The sequence below is a fragment of the Ciona robusta genome, chromosome 10 (assembly GCF_009617815.1).
Source record: "Ciona robusta chromosome 10, ASM961781v2".
NCBI classification, from domain to species: Eukaryota; Metazoa; Chordata; class Ascidiacea; order Phlebobranchia; family Cionidae; genus Ciona; species Ciona robusta.
The window spans coordinates 2427146-2449418 of record NC_143244.1 but is presented as its reverse complement, the minus strand read 5'-3'; the positions used below and the strand labels follow the sequence as shown (position 1 = coordinate 2449418).

The window sequence follows — 22273 nt, the reverse complement described above, 5'->3', positions numbered from 1 at the left end:
AGGCGCGCTAACCACTATCGCCACGGCGCCGGACGAAATGGTTAAATATTCAATTGCGTAAAAGCGCATTTAACCAGCGACCTGGTTAGTTAAAACCCTTATTTAGAACTAAGTCTTTACATCATGACAGATTTGTCCTCGTGTTCGAAGAAATATACTCTTGTCTAAATTTTAGGTTTTTAAATTATTAAATTAAAAGGAAACTGTTTGAAGTTTGACGAGACAAAAAATGAATTTTTTTTTTAGAGAGGACGGGATAAAAAATGAAATATTTTTATACCAAGTATTCTGCAACTTGTGGTTAACCCAACGAAATGCAACATCTGTGCTATAGTTTCTTTGCCGGTAAATTTAAAACATTATTTATTTGTTTTTTAATCCCAAATTTAAGCCATATTGACACCTGAATATTTCCTTATGTTTATATCTCATTTTTCATAAACTACATTTATGGAACAAAATCAAACAGTACAAAATATTATAGTCTATTATATTGAACTATATGATACGGGATTGATGATTTAAACTTGCAAGCAACAAAATTGTAGGGGTTTTAATATTTTTTTTCAGCGTGCATTTAAAATGAGCATCTTTTAATTATGCTTTTTTTCAGCCAGTAAAAACATGTTGTAGCAGTTTAACACTGTTTTATTAATTAACAACAATAATCGTCCTTTGCCGCGCACATTGTTGGGCCAAGAGAACACTTTCGAATCAAACTTTCACATTGGTTTCGCCCATCATCGAATGGGTACAGGTAAAAGGAGATTTAAAAAAAGTGACCTTGACCTTGACTAAATCCATAGTGATGTTAAATCAGACATTCAGTTGTTAAATTGCGTTTTATCATGTTTATCTGTTAAAACGCAAGTTCAATAAGTTTTAGATTGGGCTAAACTAAATTCTTGTTATTGAGTCGTTTTAGTTGTTTATCAAATGTGTTGCAGGTGAAAACTGTGCAATAAGTTCAAAGACGCGCCCTTTATTGTTGCCTATATACTCTCGTAACATAACACGAAAATGTTCGGGTAAATCAATTAACAAAGTCTATCTGGAAAAAACGTGCAACAAGTCAAAGTACAAGGCCTTCGATATTTTTGTTTGAGCGATGACGCGGAAGTAACCTCGATGCGTATTTCTTGCAAGAGCGGAAGATATTCTAGGAATTGTTGACTTTATTATTTGGTTGCATAAATATAATGGAATCAAGGTAGTAATAGTTAGTTTTGGTAAGTGGAAGATATTATCCTAAATTTGCAGCGATGTTTATTAGAAATTTCTCTGTCGTGTTTTAAACAACTAACAATAACAAGGCTGTTTTAAATTCGTGTAAATGCAGTTATATATAAAATGTGGTAAATAGGTGTTGTTTACCACCAAAAGGGACGAGAAACTGAAGCAAAAAACATAACCTATCATACCCCAACCTCCTATTTTGTTTGTCCGTGCTGCTGTTTAAAAACTGAAACACTTTTCAGTTTGGTTCCAAATTACAAACGTTATAAAAAGCAATATTGAAAATTAAAGTTGGTCTTTTAAAACCAGAGCTTTCGGAAATATAATAACTTAACTTAAATATAAGAAAGCGAATACATTTATAATCTAGATTTTAAATGTCTCACAATTACCGGAAAACTCTTCTGTTCAAACTTAACATATTTATCAAGCTTTAAACTGAAGTTTAGTTCTGTTCGAAATGATAATTAATACTTTATCACTTATTACAACATGGCTGCGTTACATGTTTTAAATAAATCAAGCTGACGTACAAACAAGCGACAACGAATATTTATTTCTATTAAATCAACTTCAGATGCGCTGCCTAAACTATACTTTAGATGATTGTTGCATTATAAGTAAACTAACTTTTGAGCTAATGTATATAGTTCTGTGGGGTAAGGGGAAAACTTTAGCACATAATATCCTAATCAATTAACAACGGTCTGTGGGATTCGTGAAGAAACGGCTTTATATTTCTTTGAATATTCTTTGTTTACTACCCAATGGCACAAAAAAGTAAAGTAAAAGGTATCCCATCTTCCTGCACCAAAATATCCGCTTATATATACATGGGTAGCAGTACAATGAACAGTTTTATATTTTCATGGCGGCTAATTTGCCCACTCTTCATACAACATGACATAGGCCTACCAGTGGACTTGGGATCTAGGACAGAGTTGACCAATTAGTCCGGTCCGCGATATTTTTGTTCCGACCGTTGAATTTGTACTTTTTGTTTCTGTGGTAATCATAGATGGTGTAATAACAGAAAATTGCCAACAAGAGATCACAGATCTAATGAATGAGCACGTTTTAAACTAATTAGCATAAGATAGTAGAGTCGGGGAAGATGGTACACTTTTAACACATAATATCCAAATAGCCTGATCGTGTTTTAAAAAATTAACAACGGTCTGTGGAAGTCGTGAAGATACGGTTTTATAATTCATTAAATGTTCTTTGTTTACTACCAAATGAAAAGAGAAAACAAAATGAAAAGGTGTCCCATCTACCCCCACCCTGCTATATTAATAAATCCTTTTACTACAACGGTCGACTAGGCTCGATCAAAAATAAATCTGAAGTAACCAACAAAGCGGGTTCTAGTCGCCATTGGTGACTGCAGAGCAGTAGGCAGAATGTATTTATACATGTATTATAACTAATGAAACTTATGACATATGAGGATTGAGTGATTGGTAAAGAATATGTGTAAATACGCTTTGTACAACTCTTGTACCATGTGTTTATTTTAAACTTACACTGGTTAACATTGTCGTCGCTTAAAAACGTTTGTTTTCATGAATTTTGACAAACCGTAATCACGCAATAATCAGGTAATGTTAGAAGTTAATATTAATCACATGATGTTGAATTAAAAATAATGTTTCAATTACGATTAATGATAATACGGTATAAGAGTAGTGCATTTAATGCGTCCCCACTTAAATGCTAATAGTTTGATTCAGTCGTGAATCGTTGTGTGGATACAACACGCGTGCCGTCGTTTCCCGCCAAACTCGGGACAGTGTTTCCGCTATGTAAATGTGCATGAGAAAAGTAATCGTTAATTAATCGCTCATAGTGCGGTTTTAAATTTGAAAATTCAGTCTAAAATTTATAAATATATATTATGATTTGATTTCAATCAAGAGAATAAAGAATAAATGCTAAAATTGAAAATTGAGGTAAGTGCGGAAAAAAGTCGTCCAAAAACCAACAACAACAACAACAAGAGAGCAAAGCTCTAATGGATGGGCACGTATAATTTAAACATTAAGATAGATGATATCGGTCATAGAAACACCGAGTGGTCTCACTGCTGCTATTGTGAGTCCAGAATCAAGCAAACACCCCGACTTTTCAATGTGTTTAGACAATTATGTTTTGTTGCAAGCGTAAAATGGCTTACATTTACCCTGTCAAGCATCTTTAGAAAAAAATATAAAATAGCCCTTTGGGTTTAAACAAACTTGTTAAGTTTTGTTTGCGTTTTCCTTTTCTGGGAAGGTGTAAAATATCTTTTATTAATCTTTTAATACATTTTTTGCAAAATAATATAAAAATTACGCTTATTAAATGACTAAAATGTCACCGGTCCGTTTAATTAGTGCAAGTTCGCTATGTCTACAATATTCAGTTCACTATTTCCGCTACGGCCGCTACGTCGGCAACGTCCCAAAAAAGGGACCCAAATTTTACAAATTACCCGCTTCTAGGTCTTGTTTTTGACTTTTTTCAAAACAGAAAACAAACTATTGGTGTGTTTTAGACTTTCAAACCTTTAAATTTGTTTTTAAGTCCAAGCTTTACCTAAATTTAACTAAAAAATATACGCCTGGTCCCTTTTGTATAGAATACATACGCAGGGTCCCCTAATGGGGGTTGCAACATTATAGTTTGACAGAGAATAGTAAAGTTTGACAAAGAATACATAAAATGTTTATGTATATTAGCTTATTGCACATTTATTACTTAACTGCACACATTTTGGATACTAAAACAAATGAAGAAGCATTGTGTGAAATACAGTTCTATTTTCTATGCATTATATCTGTCTCGTCCACATTTATAAAAATTAGCTTATCACAAAGCCACATTATGTTTGACCAGGTGACCTAGTTTAACTCACAGATGTAAACAAAAATTTGCATTAAATAGTTCACTATGAAACTCATTTGTGTTTAACAAAAAGTAAAACATGTTATTGTATGATAACAATGTATTGAATAAATTAACAGGTACAACCCATTTTTTGAATGGTAATACCCAACAAATTTAGTATTGCACAAAACAAAACGGTGATTTAAGATTGGCATCGGGATTCACATTTTAAAAATCTAGTGTGAAGTGATTAAATGCATATACGATCACAGCTTGAAACATAAACAAACTTCATTGAATAGTATGATTCGAGTATGGTTTGGGCCTGATTGTTTCTATAGGCTAGACACTCAACAGCAGGTTAAAATTTGTGGTGATCTGTAAACTTGGGCCAAAACACTTTATCTCACAATTATTTTGAAAATTGGGGTGACAAGGCATGAATAGTGGTACCCCTATGAATAGTGGTACATAAACATGATATGGTATTATACTACTATAGTACACTATTGTCTGAGAAATAACTAACACATGTTCGATTCCTTGTTGCTATGCATAGAAAATCATCTCTTTAACTTCTATACTTTCCTTGAATTTGATCTGCATAACATATTATATACAGAACACAATATGACTTACAATGTACAAGGCAACAATAAATATTGGTGCATGTCAGTCTTCGCGTAAACTACGTTCATAACTTAAGTAACAACATTACCCTTTGTAGGTAACTACAAATTTTAGTTGCTTGCTGCTATGCTAGTGCTGCTAAAGTTAAAGTATGTAAACATTGGAATACCTTTCTATTAAATTGGCTTTATTTAAGAATTCGTAGGAAATTAATGCTTACTGTTATACATTACTGTTATACAAACACAACCAAAAATGGCCATTGAATAATCCGCAGTTAAATATTCCATCTCTGCAGTGCTGAGTATAGTAAGTACCAACCTTATTTTAGCAAAAAATTACAGCCTTTTTTGATTTTACGATGTAAACTGTACTAAACCGATGTTAGCATTTTGACAGATTTGTGTTCCAGACAGTGTTTCCGCTATGTAAAGTACACGAGGAAAGTAATCGTTAATTATTCGCTAATCATGCGGTTTTAAATCTGAAAAGTTAGTCCAAAAATTATAAATATATATTACGATTTGATTTCAATCAAGAGAATAAAGAATAAATGCTAGAATTGAGAATTAAGATAAGTGCGGAAAATAATCACCCTATCAGCAACAACAACAACAACAACGCCAAGAACAACTGTTCGACGAAAAAGGATCTATATTACCACTACCGTGCTCAATAATATATTGTATAGGTAACATGCTAAAAACTATAGCAATACAATTATTTAGGTCTATTCACAATATTAAATACATTTATTAATCAAGTTTAACAATGATTTTAAACTTTTAAAGTATATATTAAAACTATCTCGTCTTATCCTTTGTAATTTCGAAATTGTAAAATTTAACCTGTTGTGCGAATCGGTAAATAACCTCCTGTGTTTTATTACTTTTTTTTGAATTATTGTCAATTAATAAAGAAATGTTAGTACTAATTTATCTCCCAAATACAGTCATGTATTTTGATTTTAGAAATATTCGTTAATATGTGCTTAAGTGTCCCATTTTCTCACCTGTACTATATTATGATTTCATTTTAACCAAGAGATTAAAGAATAAATTCTACAATTAAGATGAGGGCGTGCGCAGTAGATCGGAACAAGCACAATACGAGGTCTATTAAATAGGGACCGACTGAAAAACGTTTCGGTGTCCGGGTGTCGTAATATATTCGTTCCGATTGATATATTTGTACCCGGCGCTATTGCGCACGTGTAGTGGGTCGGAACAAATACAATGACCACCCGCTCCAAATTTATTACGACCTTCCGTTGAAAACTTTCTAGACACGACGTTTACACGCTAAAACGTTAGTTTTTTTTTATTTAAAGATAGCAGAACTCTGTTGGTATGGTATTTGTAACCTAGAAACAGTTTATGCTAGTTCAATAAGCACATTTTACTTATAATTTACGGTGTTGGTGAACCAAGGTGATTCTAGAATACAATAAATTATAAGGGCTCCCTTTAATACATTCAACCATAGTGCTTCTACGCGTGCTACTAACATAAAATTTGGACACTGTACTATAACTAGACCTCAGCGGTACCGATTGTGAGATAAAATTTTAATTATTAAAAAAAATAATAATAATTATTATGAATATTAATATTTGTTATATATAAAAAAAACATATTTATGGATTTTTTACCGATCCAGCTTTAAATATGTTATAGCGCTACGTAACACCTAAAACTGAACTATAGCGACGCCAACAGTACTGATGGTATAGCATGTTTTCCCCCGGACCTTTTCAGTCGGTACGTATTTATTAGAGCTCGTATTGTATTTGCTAGGAGTCTCGGCGCATGCGCAATAGCGCCCGGTACAAATATATCAATCGGAATGAATATACCACGACACCGGTACACACATATCAGTCGGGACGAATATATTGTCACTCTTTGTACAATAGAAACGTGGACCATCTTTGAACGACTGAGAACTTGTGGCACAATAAGCCAGCAAGGGATATAGGATGCAAACCAGAGTTAGTCTAGTACATTATTCCAAACAACCAATAGTTAAATGTCGATTTTATTTCAGAAACATAAGCGGTGAATTTGTCTAATCGTGAACCCCGTTGCGTGTATTGACGTTGAAGGAATTTGAAACATTTGTAAAATGATGCAAACTTAATTAGAATATTTGATTTTAAAGTGTGTTTGATTTAAGTCGCAGTTGTGTTCATGCTTTATACAGATGAAGCTTTGTACACAGAAGGCGCTAGAATGAGATATAATGGCGCATACATGACAACATGCTTATATAGGCTTGATGGAAAAGGAAAATGTACCTCAGAAACAAAGATATCACAGCCTGTTAAAGGCAAAGTAATAATATATGGTAAGTTATTTGTATCTACAGTCAAAGGATTCTACACACACAAACACACAAATACGACAACCATTCACAGCTAAGAGACTTTTAACCACCAGGCTGCAGAAGAGACCACCAACCCAAGGTAATATATACCATGGGCCCCACAAGGATAGCTGGAGTTCAATTATGATGCACACTACTGAGTCTTGGGTTTGGCACCAGGAATTTTAGATCGGACAGCGTTGGCAACTTGTGCGAACTTTTGAGCAACAAGGTTGTAATGGTTATCAATGGGAACTTGGTATTTCTCATATATTGGCGGTAAAACGAAAGCAGCGATTACACCTGTTTAAATACCATGTTGTTTAAAGCAGTTTCAAATAAAATCTGTTATTAAAAGTTTTTACATCTAGGATTTAAGTTGGGAGGGTTGGTATGACACACATGTTTAAAAGGTCTTTAATTACGGTTTTCCCCTTAAAATTGTTTTAATAAGGTTAAGAATTACTTTTGTGTTTGATCTCCTGGAACAAATATAAAATCAGTCAGTGTCATATTATAAAATCTTCCTACAAAGAGTTTTTGTTCTGAAAGTATTAGAAGACATAGGTAGATTCTCATATAACATATATTTACCAAGAATAAGCAGAGTAAGTCCATTGAAACAACATCCGATGTATGTGAGCAACCACATGAATACAGCAAACTAGAAAATTAAAATTAAAAAAATTAATTTAAGGATTATAAATTTAGGTGATCAAATCAGATGTTTAAATACAGACTGGAAAAAATTTTAGGGCAGGAAAAAATCTTCATGTAAGGCTGCGTGCGTACAACAAGGTTAAAGTAACATTAAACATTTATAAGTGTTTAAGGTTTCGAACTAACTGTGAAACACTCCTTTACGAGTTCAAACATTTTACTAGCTGTTATTTTGACTCACATTAAAACTTGTTTTTACTACAACAATAAAAATGTGATTTTATTCAAAGTGTATACCTAAAGCACTACAAATACCTAAACCGTGAAAATATAATTGCCATTATATTCAAAAAGTATATTCACCTTAAGCGATGCCACCATATTTTTCACAAGCACAAGATCCCGTGTACACACAAGGGTACAGTTAAGATGATCAAGAATGACATCCGCATATTTATGGATTTGATCTTTTGATAAAGTTACCTCCATGTCTAATAATGACCTGACAAGAATACAAGTTTATAAATTTCTGTAAGAAGAATAGGATTTTGGTTACCTACTAAGTGTCACCTTAATGGCACACATGTGTATGTCTGGCTTGTCAGTTTTTTTGGAACAACAATGGGTTGGAGATTTTATCATTAACACACACTAATCAACAACAGTGCCTTGTAACAAGCATTTGGAAAAACTTTACTGAAACCACTGCGGTAACACAACAGTATAAATGAATAGAATTTTTCATGGCGTGGCAGCGACATTTGTATTACCAGCTATTGCAATAACATAGCAATAATGTACTTACTGAAATGGATTTGGTTGTTGAGTTCCGTTCAAAGTTTGCAATACAAGTTTATAAAGTCTGAATGCAACAGTGACGGTGAGTAGAGACAATGTTAGATAAGATATGACCGACACAACACTGAAACAGCATAATGACAACAGAACAAGTAGAGTAAGTCCGAATACAACTCCTGAAACTTTGATATCTCTCCAATACAAAAGATCCTTAACTGTAAAGATAAGTGTGTAGTTGTTAGTATAATACGATTGGTCTAAATTTAAAGAATTGTTTTATGTGGCGTTTACAGGTAATACTTACCTCTTGCTTTCCATGTAAAGAAGGCTTAAAGTAAAAAAATTGGTTAAAAGAAATGAAAAAAATTGTTAAAAAAAATAAAAAAAAGTTTATACATTAGAATAAAGAAAATAAAAAACTAAGCTAAACTGCAACACTGCAACCATGACTAAGAAATACCACCATGCTATAGCTATCAAAATACAGCATGCCACAAATATTTTAACTTTTGATAATCTTAGCTTGGTTAGAAATCCAGGGTATAAACATGGAACATTTGAACATGCAGTGGCGCAGCTCATGTAGTATTTCATTGTTATGTACTTATAAATTTGTAAAACCATACTTGCTTGTTCATAAATTTGTAAAACCATATTTGCTAAAAAACAAATAACTGGCAAAGCTGCTTTTACAAAGCTGACATGGCAAATCCAACTTTTTATTAACATAGTACAATCCCTTTTTTAGTGTTTTCATGTTAGCTGCACCACTGCAGGTGATTTGTGATGGTTATCTTGACTTTCATGCAAAACTCATGACCCATATTTGTGGTGAATGCTGTTAATTAAGCTGCATTGTAACTATCAACTTCATTATCTGACAAACCAAAATAAAACGCAAGCTATCAACTTCATTATCTGACAAACCAAAATAAAACGCAATGATATTAAAGTGCATAGGCATAACAGTATAGTTTCACATAGCCTACATACTTGGTTGGCTAAATATTATTATTAATTAATAAATAATTATAATGATAAAGTCATGCACCTATATGGAATTTAATCGTACAAAACACCACAGATTTCTAAATGATCAACAAACACAACAACTACCTCCACCAATCGAAAACTTTAAAAGTGGTGAAATTTCAGCAACACTCGTTGTAGAGTCCGGAAGAGGATCTTCCGGTATATCTTCAACTTCCTCCTTTACCGGCTCTGGATCAGGAGTAAGAGGTTTATCCTCTATGTCCTTCTCAGAACTTTGAGGAAGCAATGTGTCGATTGGATCTTTTGGTGCAAGATCTATCAAAGGCTCCGGCGTCTCGGGTTTAGTTTCTGGCTCTAATTCAGGTTGTGTGTCCTCCTCTGCTGAAGCATCAGTTATACAGGATGCTCAACAGAGGAGTAAGTAAGGACTTTAGTGAAAGATGAGCAGGATGTGAACACAGCATCTGGTAACTTTTACATACCCCCCACTGGGCCGGGCCCCCAGTTGGTGAAACAATCTTCACATACCCCCCCAGTGAGTGAAGCAAGGGGGTGGTGTAGAATGCACTAACATAACAAACTGTATCGCATGCGATGTTATACACACAGCAGCACGTTTGTGTAGAATGTAGCTAAGCATGATGATCTGAAGCACGAGGGTTGTGAACAGCATTAGCAAGCTTGTGGCACTTGAAATGTGCGTGGTACTGACAACATGCGATGTATGTTCAAGCTTAATTCAAATTGAAATAACTCCGGTGCGTACCACGTGTTACATAATAGGGTATATGAGTAATAGCAAATAATGGAAATATCTCCATGCCTTTGTAATTCATGATTTATTCTTTTCTATATGGCCATGGGGGAGGCCCCATCGCAAAGTAGGGTTTGCCACATTATTCGAAATAAACTAAATGAAGAACTATGTTTGAACTCTCTGCTTACATTAAAGCAGGCTTAGAGTAGTATTCAACATTAGCAAGACGAAAAGTAACAGTAAAACAATAGTCGTTATATATGGAATTTTAAAACGATACAAACAACATCGTCAACTAAATGACCGGAACCAAATTACAAACATATCTACCACTACCATAACCTTGCATTCCACCAACAAACAAAGAGAGCTACGGGCCAACACGAAGGCTTTTACCTCCAAGCTCGTGTTTTACTTCCTCTGCCTTTGAGTCTCCCTTCGACATCTTGTTTGATCAGAAAGTTAAATAAAATTAAACAAACAGATAGGATTCTTGGAGAAATAACATGTAATAAAGAAACACTAACAAAAGTAAAATGTTGGACCATAATCATTAATAAAGAATACCATGGGACACTTTTTAGTTCAGAAATTTAATCTTCTTGTTTAAACTAAAGATGCAATTTACCAGTACTTTACCCTCAAGCCTCAACTATATACTTTTAAAAACTAAACTGTTTAAAACAACTGCCAAAGACGTGGGTAGTATGTGATGCATAAGATCTATAATCAGGATCTTAATCCTAACTTCCTGACCCACGTCACACGTGTACGGTGCTGCGTAATAACCTGCCAGCTGCTTCAGCTACCACACTTGAGCGCGTGTGCGCATGTGTGTGCCACGTCATAGACTCATGCACACTCACGCGCACATGCGTTGAGGGTTAATTACAGCAGAAGAACTATTGTGCAATTCCTACCACAGTATCTTGAATACGTTTACTATTACGTGGAAACAGTATTGTCACATTGTTTCGCATCGTAAACACATTTTTGTCGCATTTTCACCGTTTTATGTCCTAATAACTTTTAGGCCGCCCTTGTAAATAGTAATTGATACAATTTAGCATTATTAAATGTCTACCCATTTTCTTTATACCTTATATTTTCGTTACTATATATTAAACGATTTACAGATTCTACGCTAAACAGACAATAAAATCTGCGCAATAGTAACAAATTAAACACACTAAGCAATAGCAACAAATTAAACACGAAATTAAGCCAGAACGTGTTATGTATAGATCCTGGCACAAATACACAACACAGCTTATTGAGGAAGCAATCTGAGCGTTGGCGATTACCCAACTTCCATAGTAAAGTAATTATAGCATCATATCCGTATCCCAACTATCCGAACGTATTCAAAACTGCGGTTCGACCACAAAACAATACTGTATTAGTAAGTTCGGGTAAGATAGTTCATGTTTTCATTATTTTTATCGTCCCATTTGGTAGTAGAAAGGGTACTATAGCAAAAATTAATCGGATATAGGACTTGCGCCTTTTTACAGCCGCCTCGAGTCCTCCGCGTCTTATTTAGGTTCGCCTTATCTAATAAGGGTAAAGAGTATTTACTGAAAACATACAAACACACTGATTGCGCAATACAAGGGGGTAAAGGTAGTTGGTTGTGCTTAAAATAACAAAACAAATTATTATTGTACACCGATGTTACGCTTCGATTAAATATATAAGGAACGTCTGTCGTCATTTGAACGTAAACCAATACACATAAGATAATCTCAACGACCAATAGCATTTGAACTGTATAGATAATGGTAAATACCAGTTTTGTTGCAACTTATAATTAAACATATATCTTAGCGCGGCAGGACAACCCAAGAGTTATAAGTAACGAATGTGTTCTATTGCGAACGATACACTGTAGCTTTACACACCTTGTATGTGACGTATTAAACTTTGTGTACCAAACAAACAAGTTAAAACAACCAAACAAACTTATGCCTTATCTAACGCCTTAACAGCTAGTAAGCTAAATAACCCCTTGAGAATTAAACCTGTCACTTCCCCACAACCAACTTGCATTTGCCAAAGGCAACGGGTTCATGTCTACATATTGCAACATACAGCACCGTCTAACCTGCTTTCTGTTCACTTACGCTGCTTCCTCCTTTACAAAATACGTCACCAAGTGGGTTTCTTCTGTCCCTGTGTTAACAGACGTTTACACAAACCACCAAAAGTACAGGATGGCTGCTGTATGTGCATGGCAAGATTATTATGACTAGCTGAACGTGTGAGCTTGTTCTGTTGATTGCGTTCGATTCCAACAATCAATACACTTGACTCGCGATCAATAATGTTTGGAACAGGCGTGAAAAGAAAAGCGCAATGGGATTTAAAAAGCAAATAGTAAAATGTATATATGATTAATTGATGCAACCTATTTATCCCCGCGAGGCGTGGGCACCAATAGTCGTTATAATATGGGTGTTCTGTTTCGAATACCACATGCCTGCTTACGAGGTATTCCTTATTACGTATGTGACTTAGTGTGCAAAAACTTTTTAGATATTTACATCTATTGTATATGTTAAGTTGCACTTATGGTGATGAACGTACACGCAGAGCTATGGATAAGGCCTGATACGTGGCTATAAAAAGGTAATGTTTACTTATCTATAGCGACGCGACACTACGTCATACCTCTGCTGTAAGTGCTGCGGTTAAATTGCTCTGTTGCGCCGCTGGTGGTTAGCAAAGTTGTTTAAGAGAAATTCTGGATAACGAGTGGATATGATGTAAATATGTGGTGACAAAACTAACAAGTGCAGGGCAAAAACTATTCACAACAACAAGCGATGACGTCATAACATAACGGCATCATGCTTAGAACAAACATCACGTGCCGCATGCAGGTGACGTCACAATGTGAAATGCCGTTACGTAACAAACAACACACGAAAGCAACGCGGTGAGGCACCTGGTCGATCTTCTACGTCATCAACTTCTCTGACGTCATCAAGACTCCCAAATTTTTGCGGAATGACGTCAGAATGAGAAAGAAGATCCGGCTGGGATTGGAGGACAGGCTCTTCCGCTTTTTCCTCCGAGAAATCAAAGCCGGAATACGCTTGGTTCGGATCCGCCTCCAGGTTGTCGGTATACGAAGGTATATTTGCCTCCGACGAAAATCCGTCAAGAGAAAACGGAGCTGTTGTGGAAGTTTAAAATAATACAAGCTGCCTGGCGTATGGTTAGCGCGTACAAATACGTAATATTTCCGCCCACTTTTTACCTGTCTCAGTAGGCAGCTGGTCGTAATAAGCTTTTAAGCATTTTTCTGAAGCAAAATCTTGTTCTGCGTAGAATGTTACGGTTAGAGAAATAAAGCGAAGTTCAAAGGGATATCTGCGCCATGTTGTAACTTGGAAACGACTAACCTACTTCTTTGGAAATGAGGTTAAGTCGTACTTACCAAAACTGATAGTTGCCATTGTAGTTGTTAATAATAGGATTCTAGATAGGTCAAACACTAATTTAAACTTTTTAAGCTCCTAAATTGAACTGTAATGTAAAAGCGCTGGTTTAATCTGAAACTCTTTAAACTGCGTTAAAGCGAACAGTTACCCAACGGAAAACAATTCAACTAAAGCTGTTATGCAAGTGAAGGTAAGAAAGAGACTACGCAGAGCATAAAGATAAAGAACGAATGAAGACCAACGGTTCATTAATATTTCAAGCACTGTCTGTTGCTTTGAAGAGACGAATACACCCGCCGAGCACGAAGTGGCATAGGCAGGGACGGCAGTCCCATCGATTCGTAGTTTCACCGACCTGTTCATGCATTATGCATTGGGCTACGTCATCTCGCATGGGCACGAGATTCATGGAACTTTTTCTCCGCCGCGTCACGCCGCGAGCCCCGCAAAACAATCAATCAAATTAGAAATTGAGACTGTCTAAGTTTGTGGTATAAATGGAAACAAAACTGTTTACATAACACGGGTAATAAACATTGCTTGAATAAAGTTGGTAAAGGTTCCAAGACTGTAACAAATAATATGACTGTCTTTCTTGGTTTGTTAACAAATAGAAACAGAGTTGTTTATATAAAATAGAAACAAAACTCTCGTCTAGAAAACTCTTGTAAAAGAACGGTTACAAATACAATCAAGTCGTTAATGTCTTAAAAAATAAACATAAGTTGTGTTTAATATTCAAGTTGAACACACAATAGAGAGTTGTAGTCACATGCCCACATGGCTGGGAAACGTTAAGGACAATAAGTTTCCGTTGCAACAGATTGAACTGATACAAAACTTGTTGAACAGGCTGCTGAATGAGAACTGATACGGGTTTTACACTGCCTACACTACGCTGTGGTAAATAATAAAACTTAGCATTTGACCAAGTATATGTTGTTTAAGCTGAGACTTAATCCTTAAAAACTTTTGAAAAAGTAAATCTCTTAATAAACTAATATAACCCATGCATTTCCCTAATACAAGATTAAATAAAGCAGTAATTGTTCAGCTGGGATTATGTTGTTAATGCAGATCAAAAATATTAATAAATGCAGATCAAGAATATTAATAAAAGAAACAAAATACAAACTTACCACGAGGATCAAGGTTCTCTAATAGTGGAAGTTCTGTCATGCAAAAATAAAGAAAAGAAAATGAATCTCTGGCAATCATGATTATGGTAGAACAGAAATATCTTTTGCACAATTTATATATTAGAAATATATTTTGCATACTTTAACTCTTGGGTAAAGGTCATGACAAAAATGATTTTTGCTTTCAAAAGTAAATATCAGTTTTGTTGGAAAAATGTTTATTTTATTTTACATCACTGATAAGGAATAATGTCCCGCCATGTGGCTAGACAAAATGTTGGCATAATTAAATTTATGTTCCAAAAGGGCTACATACTTATATATTATGCCTGGTAGCAACAACATCACAAAGATCTTGTGTTTTAACCCATTATAATATTAAAGGAAATATCAATCACTGGCAAGTGGCAACCATGATTATGTTTGAACAAAAAAGCCTTGATGCACACAATACATTTGTATGTTGGGTTTGTTACTAATAGTGGAAATTAAAGCTGTCACAAACATTGAAGACAAGACCCCAATTCTTATTTTTTTATATAATTTGTTTCTAAATTAAGTTTGCTTTTCACCAAAATTTCCAAAAAGAAAATTTATACAGTAAAATAAAGTATAAACCTTTTCAATGCCAATATAGTAAAAAAACATAACTGCCTTTATTCTGATGTGCAGTACTGCCGGTATATATACAAATAACAACTTTAACTTTACTGTTAGGTATCTATACAACGAGCAGAGTCGAAGTTTATGTGTTTACCACATTAATCAATGAAGTTCCATAAGTTTGACAACTACTTAACTTCTACTTTGTTCTATTTGGAAGAGGTCATACAGGAAGACTTGCAAAGAAACCTTGTAATTTAGACCAAAGGTTCATTACCCTAAAGAGTAAAAACCTCACCACCTAATTGTTTACCTGATTTCGTTTCTGGTTCAACTTCTGACACAAAGGGGGCGGAGGGTTCAACAATTTCTACTTTTGATAAACTTTCTTTTAATGAATTCGGTTCTTCTGGTTCTTCTAATTCTTGATCAACTGAAGAGTTAAAAACAAGATAAATAATCCTCCACAAAGTTATAGAACTGCTAGCTTGTAAGCAGGCACAAGGAATATGAAACACCGGTGTTATAACAAAGTTATCCTGCCACGCGAAACTAAACAAGTTACATTTCTACATTTAATTCATACGATACCACATCTGGTAATTTGTATGCGGGCATGAAATTAACGAAACAGAACACCCATGTAAAGTTATAAATAATAATTAAAACTTTAGCATTGGAACATCATGGATAGGTCAATTTGTAAAATGGTCTTTTTGAGAATGACTGAGAGCAATATTATGTTTTATTCTAGTAGTTTAAAGATAATGATATATTGGCTGTCAATGCCCACTGGGCCACTGCCCAGTTTTGTAGTGTACTTGTGGCATCTAGGTTGAGTCAACCCTCAAGTACCTTGGTTAAGAGTTTCAAGACATTATGAATGAGTGTAATATCTGATAAACAAAACTGTTTAGAGGGTTATTTAACTTATAATAAAGGCTGCAGTATAAAAAATTATATTCCGATCGTTTTAAAATTAAGCAAAGTACAGCATGTAAAATCAGGAAGTCATTAACCATAAATCAACCGCAGAAGATTTTAATTGGATTGACCATTAGTCCAGGTCATCTTTGCTAGAATTATGAAATAACAAAAAAATATTTATTACTTTAAATACAGTAACACAGCTTATATTAACTTAAACAACAAAGAGGAAGGAATTAGCAACAAACAACAGTCCTGGATATAAATTCTCCTGTGACATTATTAAATTAAAATAAAACTATAAAACAACTATTGAACTATATTATGCATTGGTTGAGAGCATTACAAAAAGTAAAACTAATGATTTTTATAGCTTAGGCTGCAAGTGACAGGTTAGGAAAAAGTTTAAAAGTAAGAACTTTAAAACTGAAACAGTAAAATGATTGGTCAATTTGGATCAGATAACAAAAAAACATTGATTTAAACTATCAAAGAATAACAGTAAAACATGTAAGCGGCTATTAAATTTACAACATGTGGAAAAGATATAGAGAAATAGTATGGTTTCAATAGGTTGAATAAATTATGCAGATAACTGTAAGCTATAATTTATAAATAAAAGTAAAATCAACACCTTTTACAAATCCTTCACTGCCATCACTCGCGCTGCTCTTCTCACTCTTCTCCTCATCATTTACCGCATCCCCTGCATTCTCAAACTTCATGGTTGGACTTGTTTCGTAATCCATTTCTCTTGTGACACAAACAATGGACAAGGCAAAGAAAATTCAAATTTACACAATTACTAAAAGTGTTCTTTGGCAATGAAAATGTAACATATAAATAAATAACGCGGTTAAATAATAGAAAAGACAGTTTATTTATATTTTGATATTATTTCTACAAAATTTATTTAAAAGAAGACAATAAATAGCTGTTTATAACGCTAGTTTTAAAACGTATTGAAACCTTACTGTAATTCTGTGTGTTGGTGGAAAAACCGTTCCTGTCAGGCTTGTTATTTTAAACTTGAGCCTAAAACCATATCTGTAATACATCGTAGCTCGTATCGCATTACCAAAGCATATATACTAAAAGCATTGACACTGGAATATGGCCCTATTGACTACGACATAACGAGATTAATCGTCGTCACGCATGGTTGCTTATACAAAACTCGCGTTACTAGAGACAGATCGCCGCATTCAGTATTTCGGTATACATGCTTTGGTAAAAGTAAATTGTTTAATTCGAACTTCGAAGTACTACGATTGAAGAAATATAAACATATATTTAAAATATAGTCTACAACGTAGATATAGAGTGAAAAAAACAAGGTAAGCGGTTATAATAAACAATGTTTGTAAGCTGCTGAATGTGATAAATTTCAGGTTTTGACCACGTTGTAAGACGTTATTAAACTGGTATAAGTCGTTTGATCTTAGATATAGCATTGTTATTGTATTTTATTATACATTTAATACTAGCACAACACAAATTAAGTAATCTATACCAGAGTCAATATGGCGGTATAGATATAGACGATATTCTGACTTATAGGTGATAACTAATACGATGTCCAAGATCTGCTGCATCACACATTGTAAAAGGAGAGCCCCGGGATTGGTTCATGTTCCAGCAAAACGATTCTGTGTCGGTAAAGAATATGAATGGGCAGATAAACTTGAACGGATTATTCTTGGGCTGCGAAGCGATCCAGGCATCAAGAATCTTTACCAGCGTGACACTGTTGCCATTTGCAAGAATCATTTTGCTTCGTAAGTTGTAAACATAACATGCACCACAGTGTTTGTAATGATAACTAGTATCTTTGCTTAGTTTGCTATACATATATACAGGATTGTAAAAGTTGTAAATCCGGACGGTGATCGTTTAATTTTATTGAAAATCTTGTAATGTATATATATGATAGCCAATGCCCAACCCAGTTAGCAATCTTGTATTACAGCTGGAGGATATGAAACATTGGCTGTTGGTGCATTGCCTACCCTAGATTTGACGCCAAAGAGTATCCCATCGACATCAGCAACATCCAGACCAGCTCCCAAAGAACGATCTTACATTCCAAAAATTTATCACAACAGTTATAATGTTTTATTAAAAGCTATGAAACGAGAAGTTGAGAAAAGAGAAGACTGGCTTATAGTTGTCAATGAAGATTACTTCAAGTTGATAAATACACCTATCGATGCAAATACAAACTATACTGTTCCAAAGTTCACGATCTTTGTACGAAGCAATCTACAAACCAAAGTTCAATACTTTGGTTGGGTGGTTCCTGATATAGTTATTTCAGAAGATGAGCTTAAATCTTCAACTCCGTATGACATTCTGTCATATTGTGGCAAAAAGTTTATTTGTGACGGCATTACAGGTGATGCTGCTTCAAAGCATATCGTGCCACATTGTATTGGGGTAGTTGTTCCATCTTGGCCATTTGAAAATGATGCATCAAGTTTTCCTGAAGCTAAAGTAGTTGCGAAAAGGTAAGGTAACATATCATAATATGCATGGTGTTTAAAAGTGCCATATCATTAAATGATACATGATTGAAAGCTAACACACAATTTTTTTTCATAAGAGTGAAAGAGTGCAAAATTTTTGTAAAGACTTGGAATGGTGAGGATACAGATAAAATATGTGAGAGTTGTACCAGAGAAACAAAAAGATTGTTGCAGTTAAAGAAGAGTAAGCAAAGATATCATGACAAAGTTATGGATAAGCCTCTTCAGAAAGTGACATGTAATAGCAAGATTAGTAGAGTAAAGTCCAGTATTACAGATAAACAAAATCGGTAAGAATGGGATTATTAGTTAGTAGTTACAGTTAATTAACTTAATAATTATGCAGTTTTATATTGAAATGTTTCCCAAGGATAAAAGAGTTGGAGGATAAAGTGGAGTCTTTATTTCAGAGTGTCGACCAAGTGACACTTGAACATGATGTTGCAAATGACATTAGCAATATTATGGAGCAAGGTTTGAATGATATTGCAGTCTTATGCATATGTTCTATTATACCCCACCCCCGTGCAATATACACTGCATTGCTATGTTACTCAAGTCTCAATTATTTTTTTAGGAATACGCGACAATGAGGTGGATGACTTTTATCAAACATTCTGGAAAGAACAGATTAAACTGAACGAAGTGTCGAAGCAAGGTAGACGGTTTCACCCGGACATCATAAAGTAAGAGCTATTGAAGTGCTCTTAAACATATAAATTTCAATTGTAATAAATTTATATTTTCAAGAGCAAAAAAAAGGTAATATTTTCAAGAACAAAACACCTCTATAATTTTGTTTTAGGTTTTGCATATTGCTTCATTCCAAAGGACCAAAATCATACAAACAACTGCAGCAAAGTGGATTGCTAAAACTTCCTTCGGAAAGAACGTTGCAGCGTTATAGGTAGGTAGCAATGTAGGGCATGTCTATTGTTGTGGTTTATTTAATACTTGAGTAAAATGTTTTTAAAATTGTTAGAAATTCAAATCGCCCCGATGAAGGAATTTCAGTTGAAATGTTCAGAAAGTTACATGTTGATGGTACTTTGGATTTGCCACAGAATCAAGTGACTGTTATTATCGATGAAATGAAGGTCAAAGGTACATTGAATATTTAAAGTGAGAGTTTTATCCGATTTCACATGTTTGTTTTTTTCTCAGAAGAGCTAGTTTATCATGGATACACTGGAGAATTTGTTGGTTACATTGATTTGGGCGATGAAGATTTGAACGAGTTGGTTGATCGCAACAAAATTGCCACAAATATCTTGGGAGTATATGTGAAAGGTAAAATGAACTTGTACATTTTTTAGCTTGTAATATTGTGTAATGAATCAAATACACACATATTCTGAAGTGTTAACAGAAACTAAAAGATTTAAATTGTTTTAGAGTGGCTATTGATTAAAAGAAATCTATGGTAATTATTCTATATAATGATATTTATTTAGGCATTATGAATGCAAGTATTTCATACATGGTGTGCTATGTTCCATCGGACGGCTTTAAAGCAACAACGTTATACCACATTGTTTTAAAAACATTGTCTCTGCTGGTTAATGTGTCCAATCTTTTCCCTGTTGCACTTATTGGTGAGTTTTGAACAGAATTTTTCTCTCCCATAATATTATAATATCACTCTTTTACTCAGCTGTAATCAGCCCATAATTTTTACACAGCTGACGGTAGCCAAGCTAACAGAACACTGTTTAACATGCTTGCATCAAGTAAAGCCTCCGATATGCAACATGCCTGCAAACACCCCTTTGATTCCAACAAGTAAGTTAAACAGCTATATTGTCAGTTTTTACAGTTTAATGCATTTGGCAGGTTACTATATTTTGTAAGTGACCCAAGCCACTTGATTAAAACTGCAAGAAATAACTTGATCAGTAGCAAGGGAGGGAAACACAAATGTATGTGGAATGACGGATTCATGTTATGGGACATGGTGGTTGATCTTTATCTGAAGGATGTTGATTCACCAAATAAATTGACCAAGCTGCACAAACTAACATCCAAACATGTTTTTCCCAACAACTTTGAACGTATGAGAGTTTGTTATGCTGCGCAGGTCTTGTCACATTCGGTTGGAGAGGAGTTGGAAAAGGAAGGGCACTTAGCGATGGCAACATTTGTAAAATTAATGAACAGATTTTTTGATATTTGTAATTCAACAGTCGGCAGCACACACATCGACAAAAAACCATTCTATTCAATGAATGATGACAGAATTGTCTGGCTGAAAGAATTTTTTATACCCTACTTTTTGAATTGGAAAAATGCAGTTAATGGTCGCCAGAAGTCCAATGGAGAAACTTATACAACAACTGAAAAAGCGAAAATGTGTTTGTCTGATGCAACATTTCAAGGACTCCTTATGACAACAAAATCTTTTATTGGAATTTTGGATTACATGCTCGGTCTTGGTGCTGAATATGTTATTTTTCTGCGGATTTCACAAGACGTTTTGGAGTCATTTTTTGGTCGAATTCGTCAAAGAGGTGGAAGCAATAGAAATCCTACTGTGTCGCATTTCGCCAACCACATGCAAATGCTAAATGTTACCCGTAATTTGCACCATAGTGATACAGGTACTGGTAGTGGAAATGTTCACTACATCGAATTATAAATTAATTTGAATAATGGTTTTGATTTACTGAAATGTACCTGTTAGTCTCTATCTAATTCCAATAGTAATTATTTTACACTGCAGTTATATATATATATATATGGTTTAAAAATGTTTTTTTGTTTTTTACTGTATTAATATTTTACACTGCAGTTACACTGTATTGTAAGTAATAAAGAAATGCTTTTTGTTTTTAAGTGGTTGTATACTTTGTACCATTTTCCTAGTCCCCTGAACCAACTTGATTCATATTAAACTGAGCACAGTACAAATGCTACAGTGGGTATCATAGTAGGTTAGTATTCCTACCACTCATTGTCGCTAGGATGGAGATTATATTTAGGAGTTTTGGTTTTGATTTACTGAAATGTACCTGTTAGTCTCTATCTAATTCCAATAGTAATTATTTTACACTGCAGTTATATATATATATATATGGTTTAAAAATGTTTTTTTGTTTTTTACTGTATTAATATTTTACACTGCAGTTACACTGTATTGTAAGTAATAAAGAAATGCTTTTTGTTTTTAAGTGGTTGTATACTTTGTACCATTTTCCTAGTCCCCTGAACCAACTTGATTCATATTAAACTGAGCACAGTACAAATGCTACAGTGGGTATCATAGTAGGTTAGTATTCCTACCACTCATTGTCGCTAGGATGGAGATTATATTTAGGAGTTTTATTCTAA

General features: G+C 34.3%; 2 protein-coding genes across 9 annotated transcripts; one reads left to right on the top strand and one right to left on the bottom strand.

Moving 5' to 3' along the window:
* Positions 1–6755: 6755 nt before the first annotated feature.
* On the bottom strand, positions 6756–17262 carry LOC149729491 (reticulon-3-like). 8 transcript variants are annotated; one of them, XM_089886499.1, is made up of 11 exons: positions 17056–17262; positions 15808–15927; positions 14892–14924; positions 13569–13631; positions 13254–13484; positions 9673–9930; positions 8861–8884; positions 8564–8771; positions 8122–8260; positions 7693–7762; positions 6756–7401 (listed from the first exon to the last, which is right to left on the bottom strand). In XM_089886499.1, exons 1-11 carry the CDS (start codon positions 17168–17170, stop codon positions 7253–7255), a joined length of 1410 nt encoding a protein of 469 aa, XP_089742625.1. In that variant the 5' UTR covers positions 17171–17262; the 3' UTR covers positions 6756–7252. The 8 variants fall into 8 exon arrangements, with proteins under 8 accessions (XP_089742625.1, XP_089742626.1, XP_089742629.1 ...); XM_089886500.1 differs by having other exon boundaries at positions 9673–9927; XM_089886503.1 differs by having other exon boundaries at positions 9673–9903.
* Positions 17263–17416: 154 nt separating this feature from the next.
* On the top strand, positions 17417–19623 carry LOC149729490 (uncharacterized). Its single transcript, XM_089886513.1, has 4 exons — positions 17417–17758; positions 17982–18199; positions 18391–18928; positions 19524–19623. Exons 2-4 carry the CDS (start codon positions 18052–18054, stop codon positions 19537–19539), a joined length of 702 nt encoding a protein of 233 aa, XP_089742639.1. The 5' UTR covers positions 17417–17758; positions 17982–18051; the 3' UTR covers positions 19540–19623.
* Positions 19624–22273: the final 2650 nt, after the last annotated feature.